Source organism: Pelodiscus sinensis, chromosome 7 (genome assembly GCF_052426305.1).
Source record: "Pelodiscus sinensis isolate ZL-2025 chromosome 7, ASM5242630v1, whole genome shotgun sequence".
Taxonomy (NCBI): domain Eukaryota; kingdom Metazoa; phylum Chordata; order Testudines; family Trionychidae; genus Pelodiscus; species Pelodiscus sinensis.
In genome coordinates, this window is record NC_143058.1 from 1,305,124 (window position 1) to 1,318,300 (window position 13,177).

Sequence of the window (13,177 nt, forward strand, 5' to 3'; positions counted from 1 at the left end):
CTCCGACCCTGAACACCCACTTGCGGCAGGACTGCGCCAGGCCGGAGGTCTCCCGTGGCCCCTTCTATACTCCCTGGAACTTCTTCCTCTACGTTTCCGGGGTCATCTTGAACTTGTGCAGCAGGGCCTCTTTGACCCGTTCGTAATCACCCGGCTGCAGATCCTCCAGCATTGAGCCCCCTGCGGCCTCCTGATCCAGCAAGGGGGGGAGGTGTCCCAGCCGGCCGGCCGGGGATCTGGTGCAGTTCACAGGCTCGCTCAAAGGAGCTGAGAGACCGTCCATGTCCCCACGTCTTTACATCGGGCCAACACGAGCTTCTCCAAGCGACTGGCCGCCTGGGGCCCCCTGGGGCCCTCCCCACTCAGCACAGCCGGGGCCCTCGGCGTCTCTCTGCCATGGCCAGCTCATGCCACCGCTGCCTCTCTCAGTCCTGCACCTCCAGTTCCTGCATCCGCAGCTTGATCTCCAGCCGCCGCAGCTCTGCCGAGATGGACCCCACCCTGGGCGAACCGCTGCTGGCAGAGCTTGGCCTGGTGGGCAACACGTCTCTGGCAGGACCCAGCCCCCTGTCTGGTCTGAGAGCCTGAGACGCTCCCAGGGGTGTCTGGCTGCTCCCCGCCGGGACAGGATCCAGGCCCCTGGACGGGTCATTCTCTTCCAGCTGGGCAATCAGCTGGGCCTGGGTAGCTTTCCCCACGGGCAGGCCCCTCCCTCTGCACAGCCCCCCCAGCTCTGCCCTCAGGAGTCGGGTGCAGCCATCGCCCCGCCGGTCCCCGGGAGCAGACTCCCCGGCCGAGTGCTGCAGCGCCCCACGACTCCCAGGAATCGCTTCCTGCCTCCAGCCTGCCTGGCTCCTGCGAGCCCCTTTTCTGCTCCTCGTCACCCACTGCTGGCAGCTCCCTCCACGGGTGCAGTGCACCCCACTCCTGACACCCTGTGACAGCGAGTCAGGAACCCCCCAATCTTGCACCCCGTCTGCAGCATGAACAGACTCCCCCAGCCAGTAGAACGGGGGTTAGTGCTCCTCCAGGACACAGCCCAGCACAGACGTGACGTGGTTACAGGAGTCAGGGCCAGGATGCCTCAGCCCCCTTGGGGTAGGGGTCCATCACCCCCTCAACCCTCAGCTCAGTCTGTTCCTTCATGTTTCCCAGCCCCAGACTGACCCTTCCCCCAACCCTCACTTCCTGGTTCCCTGGCTGCCCCCACTCCTCTGGCCGGTCGGGTCTTTGTCTACCTGACTTAGGCAGCCCCCCGCTGGGCCGTGCTCACAGGCAGAGGCCAGTAGGGGTCAGTCACAGCCCAGCACAGCGCCCAGCAAGGTACTGACCCGGCATCCCAACGTGGGTGAGTCCGTGGGAATCCCCCATCCCAGCGCAGGGGGCCCGGGTCACAGGGCAGACCCCCCACTACGGCACAGGGCGGACCCGCGGCCCGGCGGGAGGCCCCTTACCCTTGGCCGTGCTCAGCTTGCAGGTGTAGATCCCGCTGTCGTCCTCGTGCACAGAGGTGAGCAGCAGCTTGCACTTGTGTCCGTCAAAGTGCATCTTGCACTGGAGCAGGGCGGGCTGCAGCAGGCGCCCCCGGGAGAGCCAGTCCACGTCCAGGTCGGGCGGGCCGGCCACCTGGCACTCGAAGAGCGCCATCTCCCCGGCGCCCACCGTCACGTCCTGCAGCGGCACCACCACGCCCAGGGCCTGGCTCGCCGGGTGTGCTGGGGAGAGAGACACGCACTGAGCGGTGCAGGACATGCAGGGAATGGGGGGGCTGGGCTCTGGGCACATGCCGGGCGTGGGAGAGGGGCAGCTGCCCAGGTGAGGGTGAGGGGGGCCAGGGCCACAGGGATATACCAGGACAGCCGTGCCGGGGAGGAGGCAGGGCTGCTGGGGATGGGGGAGCAGAGCGCCCCAGGGCCGTGCCGAGAAGGAAGGGGGCAGAGCGCCCCAGGGCCGTGCCGGGAAGGAAGGGGGCAGAGCGCCCCAGGGCCGTGCCGAGAAGGAAGGGGGCAGAGCGCCCCAGGGCCGTGATGAGAAGGAAGGGGGCAGAGCGCCCCAGGGCCGTGCCGAGAAGGAAGGGGGCAGAGCACCCCAGGGCCGTGCCGGGAAGGAGGGAGGAGGCAGGGCTGCTGGGGATGGGGGGGCAGAGCGCCCCAGGGCCGTGCCGAGAAGGAAGGGGGCAGAGCACCCCAGGGCCGTGCCAGGAAGGAGGGAGGGGGGGCAGGGCCGGGCCGGGAGGGAGGGGCAGGGCCCCGGGGGCTCACGAGGGGGTGCGGGCCGCGCGGGGCCCAGGAGAGCGCGGAGGCCGCGGGGGCCGCGCCCGGCGAGGCAGGAGGCAGGAGGCAGGGACGGGGCAGTGGCTCTGGCCAGGAACACACCACACAGCGCTTTACCAAACACACTTTATTAGAGCTACAAAAGGGGCTTGGCCCCCGGGCCACTCCCCCGGCGCACGGAGCCCGGGCGGGGCACAGGGCCCGGGGTCGGCGCCAGGGCGGGTGCAGTTTGTGCTCCGGCGCTGGCTGGGTGGCAGCTGCCGGGGGGCGTCCCCCGCTGCCCAGTGTCCAGGGCTCCCCGCCCTTCGGCCGGCCCAGTCTCTGCGCAGAGCCTCCCTGCTCCCGGGCAGTGCTGAGGAGGAGCAGGACACACAGACGTGGACACACGGACGGACCGAGACAGACAGCGGCCCGGCGCCACACGGCCCCGCCCACGCCCCGCGGCTCCGCCCCCGCCGGTCCACGCCTTCGCCTCGGCGCCCAGAGTCCAGGAGGTGGCGGCTGGGGCGGCCCCTTGGTCGCGCCGTCCCTGGGGAGCAGGCGGCAGCAGCGCAGGGTGAGGTGAGAGGCTAAAGAGCCCCGAGGCCGCGGCTCTGAGGGACGCGCCCCCTTATCACACTCCCCCTGTGTACAGACAAAAAACCCAGTCAGCAAGCGGCAGGGTTAGCGCAGCCGGGCCGGGCACGGCACGCCAGGGCACACGGCAACACGGGCACCGCGCAGGGACACGGGCGTGTGGCACACGACACGCGGGCACGCGGTACGACACAGCACACGACATGCGGGCACGACACACGGGCACACGGCACGACACAGCACACGACACGCGGGCACGCGGCACGACACACGGGCACGCGGCACGACACACTCCTGCCATCCCCGCCCGGGGTCTGGCTGGGGTCTGGCGGCGCAGGAGCCGAGCGGCTCTGGAGTCTCCGGGACAGGGACGTTACCTTCATGCCACGAAAAGAGCCTCCCCTGGCAGGCCGGCCGCCCTCGGCTAGTGACTGACCCTGCAGGGCTGGCCCAGCTCCAAGCGCCTGGGCTGGCCGGGGACTCCCAGGCATGGGGAGCCAGGCAGCAGAACCATCCCTCCCCTGGCAGCCTCCGGCCAGCAGCCCAAAGCCGCTTGCAGTCTGGGAGGCGCCCGGTCCCCCTCATGGGGCCAGCGGGCCCGGCATCCGGCAGCGAAGGAAAGAAGCCAGAGCAGCAGGGCCCGGAGCTCCTGGCCAGCATGGCCCAGCCGCTGGCAAAGCCCCACGCCAAGGCCGGCGGGCACACGGGCCTGGCTCAGCTGGAGCAGCCCACCTGCTGCAGGGCACATCTCCCCCCACGAGGGACACCACAAAACCCCAGCAGCCGGAAACCAAACCAAAGGACCATACGGCCCAGCACACCGCGAGGCAGGGGCTGGGGCTGCGGGGCGGGGTGAGGGGCACCGGCAGGATTGGGGGAGCCCAGGGCTGGGCTGGCAAGGGCTGCAGGGCGGGGTGAGGGCCCGGCAGGGCTGGGGGGCAGGGGCTGCGGGGCGGGGTGAGGGGCACCGGCAGGATTGGGGGAGCCCAGGGCTGGGCTGGCAAGGGCTGCAGGGCGGGGTGAGGGGCCCGGCAGGGTTGGGGGGCAGGGGCTGCGGGGCGGGGTGAGGGGCACCGGCAGGGTTGGGGGAGCCCAGGGCTGGGCTGGCAAGGGCTGCAGGGCGGGGTGAGGGGCCCGGCAGGGTTGGGGGGCAGGGGCTGCAGGGCGGGGTGAGGGGCCCGGCAGGGTTGGGGGGCAGGGGCTGCGGGGCGGGGTGAGGGGCACCGGCAGGGTTGGGGGGCAGGGGCTGAGGGGTGGGGAGCAGGGGCCCGGCAGGGCTGAGGGACAGGGGCTGCGGGGCGGGGTGAGGGGCACCGGCAGGATTGGGGGAGCCCAGGGCTGGGCTGGCAAGGGCTGCAGGGCGGGGTGAGGGCCCGGCAGGGCTGGGGGCAGGGGCTGCGGGGCGGGGTGAGGGGCACCGGCAGGATTGGGGGAGCCCAGGGCTGGGCTGGCAAGGGCTGCAGGGCGGGGTGAGGGCCCGGCAGGGTTGGGGGGCAGGGGCTGCGGGGCGGGGTGAGGGGCACCGGCAGGGTTGGGGGGCAGGGGCTGAGGGGTGGGGAGCAGGGGCCCGGCAGGGCTGAGGGACAGGGGCTGCGGGGCGGGGTGAGGGGCACCGGCAGGATTGGGGGAGCCCAGGGCTGGGCTGGCAAGGGCTGCAGGGCGGGGTGAGGGCCCGGCAGGGCTGGGGGGCAGGGGCTGCGGGGCGGGGTGAGGGGCACCGGCAGGATTGGGGGAGCCCAGGGCTGGGCTGGCAAGGGCTGCAGGGCGGGGTGAGGGCCCGGCAGGGCTGGGGGGCAGGGGCTGCGGGGCGGGGTGAGGGGCACCGGCAGGATTGGGGGAGCCCAGGGCTGGGCTGGCAAGGGCTGCAGGGCGGGGTGAGGGCCCGGCAGGGCTGGGGGGCAGGGGCTGCGGGGCGGGGTGAGGGGCACCGGCAGGGCTGGGGGAGCCCAGGGCTGGGCTGGCAAGGGCTGCAGGGCGGGGTGAGGGCCTGGCAGGGCTGGGGAGCAGGGGCAGGGGCTGCGGGGCGGGGTGAGGGCCCCGGCAGGGCTGGGAGGCAGGGGCTGCGGGGTGGGGAGCAGGGGCCCGGCAGGGCTGGGGGGCAGGAGTTGTGGGGTGGGGTGAGGGCCCCGGCAGGGTTGGGGGGCAGGGGCTGTGGGGCAGGGTCCCAGCAGGGCTGGCCCGGGGGGGTGGGGGGGGGCGAGGACAGACGGGTCCGGCAGCAGCTGCTCAGGCTCCAGGGGTCCGAGGCGGAGCATCCCCGGGGGGGGCCGGGCGCGTTACCTCGGACCTGCAGCCGGGCCTGGCACTGCCGGGTGCCGTACTCGTTGATGGCTTTGCAGGTGTAGAAGCCGGCGTCGGCGCGCTCCACCGCCAGGACGTGCAGGGCGCAGGCGCCGTCCTCCCCCTCCACCACGCGGAGCCGCCGCCCCGGCCTCACCGCCTGCCGGTTCTTCAGCCTGCGGGGGGCACCCTCAGAGCCGGCCCCCCAGGCCCATCCCCCGCCCAGCACCCCTCCTGGGGACAGGCCCCCACCCCACCTCACCCCATCCCCCGCCCCCGAGCCAGGCCCCCGCCCCATCCGCTGCCCCCGGAACCCGGCCCCCGCCCCATCCCCCGGCCCCCCCCCCGCCCGGCCCCCGCCCCAGCCCCCAGAGCCCGGCCCCCGCCCCATCCCCCGCCCCGCCCCCCGCCCGGCCCCCGCCCCAGCCCCCGCCCCATCCCCCGGCCCCCGCCCCATCCCCTGCTCCCCGAGCCAGGCCCCCGAGCCAGCCCGTCCCTGGCCTGTGCCCCGTTCCCACACGCTCTGCTGCTGACCCCCGCCCGCCGGCCCTGGCGACTCACCAGTAGATGATGGGTTTGGGTTCGCCCCGGACCCGGACGCCCATGTGCACGTCCTGCCCCTCCTGCGCCAGCTGGTCACTCAGAGCCTCCTAGGGCGGCGCACAGGGCGGGGGTCAGGCAGCAGGCACTCCAGGCCCAGCACGGCCGGAGGGGAGTTCAGGGAGGGGGCTTGTGGGCCCCTGGCAGACCCCGGATGCCAGGCGGGGTGGCAGGGCCGCGGGCGAGGCCAGCCCAACCCTAGGGGTGACGTGGGGGGCCCCAAGCACCGTGGGCAGAGCAAGGGGGGGCCTGGCTCCCGCGGCAGGGGGTCTGCCCCCCGGTGGCAGTGGGGGGAAGCCGAGCTGCAGCGCTGGGGGAGGGGCAGGCACACAGGGTGGGGCAGGGCGGAGTGATGGGGCGGGGGAGGGCAGGGGCGCTGTCCCGCATCCTCCCCCACCAGCCACCCAGCCCTGGAGCCTGCGGCGCCCACGGGAGCCCTCACCTCAAAGGTGGGGGCAGCCTTGAAGCTGGTCTCCACGGGGCTGTGTGCGGCGCCGAGCTCCCCTTTGTGCGGCAGCAGGTGCTGGGGGGTGCCAGGTGCCGGGAACTCCTCCGGGGGGCTCAGATACTCCTCGTCCGACGTGATGGGGCTGGCCAGGCCCAGGGGGGGCAGCAGGGACCCCGGGCTCTCCCTGGGGAGGGCTGGCTCAGGAGAGCAGGCAGAGAGCGGGTTACGGGAGCCATTGCAGGCCCCAGGCTGGGATGGCAGCAAGGCGAGGGCCCATGGGGCAGGACAGACCCCCTCCCCCAGCCAGGGCCGGCCCAGGGGGGAGCAGGGACCCCGGGCTCTCCCTGGGGAGGGCTGGCTCAGGAGAGCAGGCAGAGAGCAGGTTACAGGAGCCATTGCAGGCCCCAGGCTGGGATGGCAGCAAGGCGAGGGCCCATGGGGCAGGACAGACCCCCTCCCCCAGCCAGGGCCGGCCCGGGGGGGGAGCAGGGACCCCGGGCTCTCCCTGGGGAGGGCTGGCTCAGGAGAGCAGGCAGAGAGCGGGTTACAGGAGCCATTGCAGACCCCAGGCTGGGATGGCAGCAAGGCGAGGGCCCATGGGGCAGGACAGACCCCCTCCCCCAGCCAGGGCCGGCCCAGGGGGGGCAGCAGCGACCCCGGGCTCTCCCTGGGGAGGGCTGGCTCAGGAGAGCAGGCAGAGAGCGGGTTACGGGAGCCATTGCAGACCCCAGGCTGGGACGGCAGCAAGGCGAGGGCCCATGGGGCAGGACAGACCCCCTCCCCCAGCCAGTCCCAGGACAAGACATGGCAGACGGGAACCCCAGTTCTGGGGCAGCTCTGCCATCTGCAGCCCCCCAGCGGGTGCCCCGGGGCTCCTGCCCTGCCTTTGCCCAGGCCAGAACAAGCATGGGCGGGGCAGACACAGCACACCCGAGCCCCCGCCCTCAGTGGAGGGGGTTGGTGAGACCCTGCTGACCCACACGGGAGCCCTCCAGCGCCCTGCCCGAGCCCAGGCTGCTGGGGCCGGAGCCGCAGGCGGGTGCCAGAGGCAGCAGCCAGGAAGCCTGGTGCCCGCGCTCCCCAGCCTGGAGGTGACATTGGTCGGCCGAGCTCAGGCCCCGGGCATCCCAGAGGCAGGCCGACCCCCGACCCTGCCGGGACCCGGCTGGGCTGGCAAGAGAGGGCCAGCGGGACGCCAAGGGGGCCCCGTGGGCTCAGCCTGGGCCAGCAGGGAGCACAGACCCGACACCAGGGCGAGGAGCTCGCACATCTGGCCCCTGGGAAGCTGGGCGGGGTGGCACCTGGCAGCCCTGCCCCAGGCCTCCCCAGACAGGGGCTGCAGAAGCAGCAGGTAGCAAAGGGGGGGCAGCTGCAGACCCCCGAGCCAGGGGTGCCCAGCCTGGAGGGGGAGGGGCTCTGTGGGCCGGACGCCCCTCTCCGAGCAGGAAGAAACAGCTCGAGCCACCACAGCAGAGATCTCCGGACCCGGGGGGAGCAGGGGGCCCCGTGGGGGGGAGCGGGCCCCCCCTGGGGGTAATGACGGGGCTCCCAGGGGGAGCGGGAGGCCTCTTCGGAGTTGCAGTAACCGCCCCCCCCCCGCTCCGGCCCGGCTCGGCTCCGACTCACCCAGGGCGGCGGGCGACTCCCGCCCGGGCAGGGGCCAGGACCCGGCCGGTTCCATCCGCGCAGCGAGCCGGGCTGGGTTGGGCTGCCCCCTCCCCCCGAGTGGCCTCATTGGATCTGAGGCCGCGGGGATGGGCACAGCCGGCCCCGCCCCGGAGCCGGGCCCCCGCTGGGCTGGGAGGGGCGGCCCGGGCGCGCCAGAGCAGGGAGGGGCAGGTTTCGCCGAGGTGCCCTTGGCCAGGTGCCCAGGCCGGGGGTCTCCGGGCTCCCTGCGGGGGGGCTGAGGGCGGGGCGGCGGGGGGCCCGGCGGGGCAGGGCGGCAGCGGGACCCTCCGCGCTCCGGCCGCGCGTCAGCCGCCTGGCCCAGACACAGCCTTGTAGGGTAAGGGAGCCGAGCTGGGAGCCTGCCCGCGCCGGGCCGCTCCGGCCCGCGCCCCGCTCACCTGGCTGCACGGTCAGCACGGCGCTGCAGCTCGCCTCCCCCACCTCGTTGGCTGCCGTGGCCGTGTAGAGGCCGGCGTCGGCGCCCCGGGCGCTCCGCACCAGCAGCGTGTGCCGCTCCCCCTCCGCCTTGATGGGGCGCCAGGCGCTGCCCCGCACCGGCACCCCGTCCTTCCGCCAGGCCACTGCGGGGCGCACAGGGCGGTCACCGGCGGCCAGAGCCCGGGCACCGCTCCCCCGGGCGCCCGGCACCAGCGGCCCCCAGCCAGCCCCCGAATGGGCCAGCCAAGGGCTTCCCCCTGCCGGGGCTGTGGGCCCGCGCCCCCATCCGCACGGCCTGAGCGCACCCCCAGCCCTGAGCGCCCCGGGCCCTGAGCCCGGCCTGAGCGCACCCCCAGCCCTGAGCTCCCCGGGCCCTGAGCGCACCCCCAGCCCTGAGCCCGGCCTGAGCGCACCCCCAGCCCTGAGTGCACCCCCAGCCCTGAGCCCGGCCTGAGCGCACCCCCAGCCCTGAGTGCACCCCCAGCCCTGAGCCCGGCCTGAGCGCACCCCCAGCCCTGAGCCCGGCCTGAGCGCACCCCCAGCCCTGAGCGCCCCGGGCCCTGAGCGCACCCCCAGCCCTGAGCGCCCCGGGCCCTGAGCGCACCCCCAGCCCTGAGCCCGGCCTGAGCGCACCCCCAGCCCTGAGCGCACCCCCAGCCCTGAGCCCGGCCTGAGCGCACCCCCAGCCCTGAGCGCACCCCCAGCCCTGAGCCCGGCCTGAGCGCACCCCCAGCCCTGAGCGCCCCGGGCCCTGAGCCCGGCCTGAGCGCACCCCCAGCCCTGAGCGCCCCGGGCCCTGAGCCCGGCCTGAGCGCACCCCCAGCCCTGAGCGCCCCGGGCCCTGAGCCCGGCCTGAGCGCACCCCCAGCCCTGAACGCACCCCCAGCCCTGAACGCACCCCCAGCCCTGAGCGCACCCCCAGCCCTGAGCCCGGCCTGAGCGCACCCCCAGCCCTGAGCGCCCCGGGCCCTGAGCCCGGCCTGAGCGCGCCCCCAGCCCTGAGCGCCCCGGGCCCTGAGCCCGGCCTGAGCGCGCCCCCAGCCCTGAGCGCCCCGGGCCCTGAGCCCGGCCTGAGCGCACCCCCAGCCCTGAGCGCCCCGGGCCCTGAGCCCGGCCTGAGCGCACCCCCAGCCCTGAGCGCCCCGGGCCCTGAGCCCGGCCTGAGCGCACCCCCAGCCCTGAGCTCCCCGGGCCCTGAGCGCACCCCCAGCCCTGAGCCCGGCCTGAGCGCACCCCCAGCCCTGAGTGCACCCCCAGCCCTGAGCCCGGCCTGAGCGCACCCCCAGCCCTGAGTGCACCCCCAGCCCTGAGCCCGGCCTGAGCGCACCCCCAGCCCTGAGCCCGGCCTGAGCGCACCCCCAGCCCTGAGCGCCCCGGGCCCTGAGCGCACCCCCAGCCCTGAGCGCCCCGGGCCCTGAGCGCACCCCCAGCCCTGAGCCCGGCCTGAGCGCACCCCCAGCCCTGAGCGCACCCCCAGCCCTGAGCCCGGCCTGAGCGCACCCCCAGCCCTGAGCGCACCCCCAGCCCTGAGCCCGGCCTGAGCGCACCCCCAGCCCTGAGCGCCCCGGGCCCTGAGCCCGGCCTGAGCGCACCCCCAGCCCTGAGCGCCCCGGGCCCTGAGCCCGGCCTGAGCGCACCCCCAGCCCTGAGCGCCCCAGGCCCTGAGCCCGGCCTGAGCGCACCCCCAGCCCTGAACGCACCCCCAGCCCTGAACGCACCCCCAGCCCTGAGCGCACCCCCAGCCCTGAGCCCGGCCTGAGCGCACCCCCAGCCCTGAGCGCCCCGGGCCCTGAGCCCGGCCTGAGCGCGCCCCCAGCCCTGAGCGCCCCGGGCCCTGAGCCCGGCCTGAGCGCGCCCCCAGCCCTGAGCGCCCCGGGCCCTGAGCCCGGCCTGAGCGCACCCCCAGCCCTGAGCGCCCCGGGCCCTGAGCCCGGCCTGAGCGCACCCCCAGCCCTGAGCGCCCCGGGCCCTGAGCCCGGCCTGAGCGCACCCCCAGCCCTGAGCGCCCCGGGCCCTGAGCCCGGCCTGAGCGCACCCCCAGCCCTGAGCGCCCCGGGCCCTGAGCCCGGCCTGAGCGCACCCCCAGCCCTGAGCCCGGCCTGAGCGCACCCCCAGCCCTGAGCGCACCCCCAGCCCTGAGCGCACCCCCAGCCCTGAGCCCGGCCTGAGCGCACCCCCAGCCCTGAGCCCGGCCTGAGCGCACCCCCAGCCCTGAGCGCACCCCCAGCCCTGAGCCCGGCCTGAGCGCACCCCCAGCCCTGAGCGCACCCCCAGCCCTGAGCCCGGCCTGAGCGCACCCCCAGCCCTGAGCGCACCCCCAGCCCTGAGCGCCTCGGGCCCTGAGCCCGGCCTGAGCGCACCCCCAGCCCTGAGCGCCCCGGGCCCTGAGCCCGGCCTGAGCGCACCCCCAGCCCTGAGCGCCCCGGGCCCTGAGCCCGGCCTGAGCGCACCCCCAGCCCTGAGCGCCCCGGGCCCTGAGCCCGGCCTGAGCGCACCCCCAGCCCTGAGCGCACCCCCAGCCCTGAGCCCGGCCTGAGCGCACCCCCAGCCCTGAGCGCCCCGGGCCCTGAGCCCGGCCTGAGCGCACCCCCAGCCCTGAGCGCACCCCCAGCCCTGAGCGCCCCGGGCCCTGAGCCCGGCCTGAGCGCACCCCCAGCCCTGTGGCCAGCCGGGGTGGGATGGGGACAGGGCCACCCCCTGCGGGATCCTGGCCTGGAGGTGACACCCCCCATGGCCTCTGGCGAGACGGGCTGAGCCCCCGGTCCCTCGCCCTGCTGAGTCTCGCAGCCCACCCGCCCTGCCCGGCCCCCGCCGGCCCTCCCCGCCCTGCCACAGCCGCAGCTCACCTTCGGGCCGGGGGTTGGCGGTGACAACGCACTTCAGCAGCACCTCCTCCCCCGCTCTCACGGCGCAGTCCTGGAGGGGGATCTCGAAGAGGGGGGCCTCCAAGGGGTCCTCGCCAGCAGACACGTACGACTCGTCTGAGGACTCTGAGCAGGACAGAGCAGCCCGTGGCACAGCGGGACGGGCACGGAGCCTCCAGAGACCAGAGGACAGGCAGCTGGGCCCCCCGGGGCCGAGGCACCTCGCTCCGAGCTACGCTCCCACGGTGCCCAGCTCTCCCCACATGCAGCCTGCACCCCCAGAGCGCACAGGCCCTGTGCCCATGGTACAGAGCCAGCCTTGGCCAAGCATGAGCTGCTCCAGCCAAGGAGCTGGGACCCAGTCTAGACTTTGGAGGGTGCATAGGAAGCCAGGCACACAGGCTGGGGTTCGGGGTGCCCCGCTGCAGGGGGTGCCAGGCACACAGGCTGGGGTTCGGGGTGCCCCGCTGCAGGGGGTGCCAGGCACACAGGCTGGGGTTCGGGGTGCCCCGCTGCAGGGGGTGCCGGGCACACAGGCTGGGGTTCGGGGTGCCCCGCTGCAGGGGGTGCCAGGCACACAGGCTGGGGTTCGGGGTGCCCCGCTGCAGGGGGTGCCAGGCACACAGGCTGGGGTTCGGGGTGCCCCGCTGCAGGGGGTGCCGGGCACACAGGCTGGGGTTCGGGGTGCCCCGCTGCAGGGGGTGCCGGGCACACAGGCTGGGGTTCGGGGTGCCCCGCTCCAGAGGTGCAGGGGGTGCCAGGCACACAGGCTGGGGTTCGGGGTGCCCCGCTGCAGGGGGTGCCGGGCACACAGGCTGGGGTTCGGGGTGCCCCGCTGCAGGGGGTGCCGGGCACACAGGCTGGGGTTCGGGGTGCCCCGCTGCAGGGGGTGCCAGGCACACAGGCTGGGGTTCGGGGTGCCCCGCTGCAGGGGGTGCCGGGCACACAGGCTGGGGTTCGGGGTGCCCCGCTGCAGGGGGTGCCAGGCACACAGGCTGGGGTTCGGGGTGCCCCGCTGCAGGGGGTGCCGGGCACACAGGCTGGGGTTCGGGGTGCCCCGCTGCAGGGGGTGCCGGGCACACAGGCTGGGGTTCGGGGTGCCCCGCTCCAGAGGTGCAGGGGGTGCCAGGCACACAGGCTGGGGTTCGGGGTGCCCCGCTGCAGGGGGTGCCAGGCACACAGGCTGGGGTTCGGGGTGCCCCGCTGCAGGGGGTGCCGGGCACACAGGCTGGGGTTCGGGGTGCCCCGCTGCAGGGGGTGCCGGGCACACAGGCTGGGGTTCGGGGTGCCCCGCTGCAGGGGGTGCCAGGCACACAGGCTGGGGTTCGGGGTGCCCTGCTGCAGGGGGTGCCAGGCACACAGGCTGGGGTTCGGGGTGCCCCGCTGCAGGGGGTGCCAGGCACACAGGCTGGGGTTCGGGGTGCCCCGCTGCAGGGGGTGCCGGGCACACAGGCTGGCTAGCAGGTCTCCCCTGCAGGATAGGACGGGATGGGCACAGGTGCCCCATGCACCCAGCCAGACTGCCAGGGAGACACGCCCCCTCCTTCCCCGTCAGTTTTATGGGCAGGCAGCTCCTGAGCCAGCCGCCAGAGGGCGCTCCCTGCAAGGGGGCCTGGCCTTAGGGAGCCATAGAGCAGGGCAGGGAGAGGGGCCTCAGCTGGGTCCCTACAGCAGGGAAGAGCCATAGAGTGCTGCAGCAGGGAGCGCGCCCCCTGGTGGTGGGGCAGCTCCCTGCAACTCAGTGAATCCAGCTGTAGTTGGCTGTGCTGGGGGGGGTCGGTCCTTGGGGGACCCAATGCGCTGCCCCGGTGCCCCCCCGGCTCGCTGGCCTGCTTCCCCTTGTGCTGCTGCAGGCTGCCCCGTCGCCTCCCGCCCCAGCCGCACCGTCGCCTCCCGCTCCCAGTGCACCGCCGGCTGGGGGGGCGAGGCCCCTCGGGGTGCAGCAGGTGGGGGCCTTTGCTGTGCGGGAGGGCGAGCAGCCTGCAGCAGCACGGGCCAGCCTGGGGGGCCAGGCCCCGGGGAGCCGGGCG

The 13,177-nt window shown here is 75.2% G+C and overlaps 1 protein-coding gene across 1 annotated transcript in view; it reads right to left on the reverse strand.

The window, feature by feature from the left end:
- The window catches only part of SPEG (striated muscle enriched protein kinase), a 132,940-nt gene that overhangs the window by 75,105 nt on the left and 44,658 nt on the right, over positions 1 to 13,177 (reverse strand). The window contains exons 5-10 of the mRNA XM_089779589.1: positions 11,130 to 11,273; positions 8,244 to 8,426; positions 6,172 to 6,371; positions 5,691 to 5,779; positions 5,130 to 5,305; positions 1,455 to 1,715 (exon numbers count right to left, since the gene is read on the reverse strand). Of these exons, the coding sequence (XP_089635715.1) occupies positions 1,455 to 1,715; positions 5,130 to 5,305; positions 5,691 to 5,779; positions 6,172 to 6,371; positions 8,244 to 8,426; positions 11,130 to 11,273 (1,053 nt within the window). The remainder of the gene's footprint in view (positions 1 to 1,454; positions 1,716 to 5,129; positions 5,306 to 5,690; positions 5,780 to 6,171; positions 6,372 to 8,243; positions 8,427 to 11,129; positions 11,274 to 13,177) is intronic.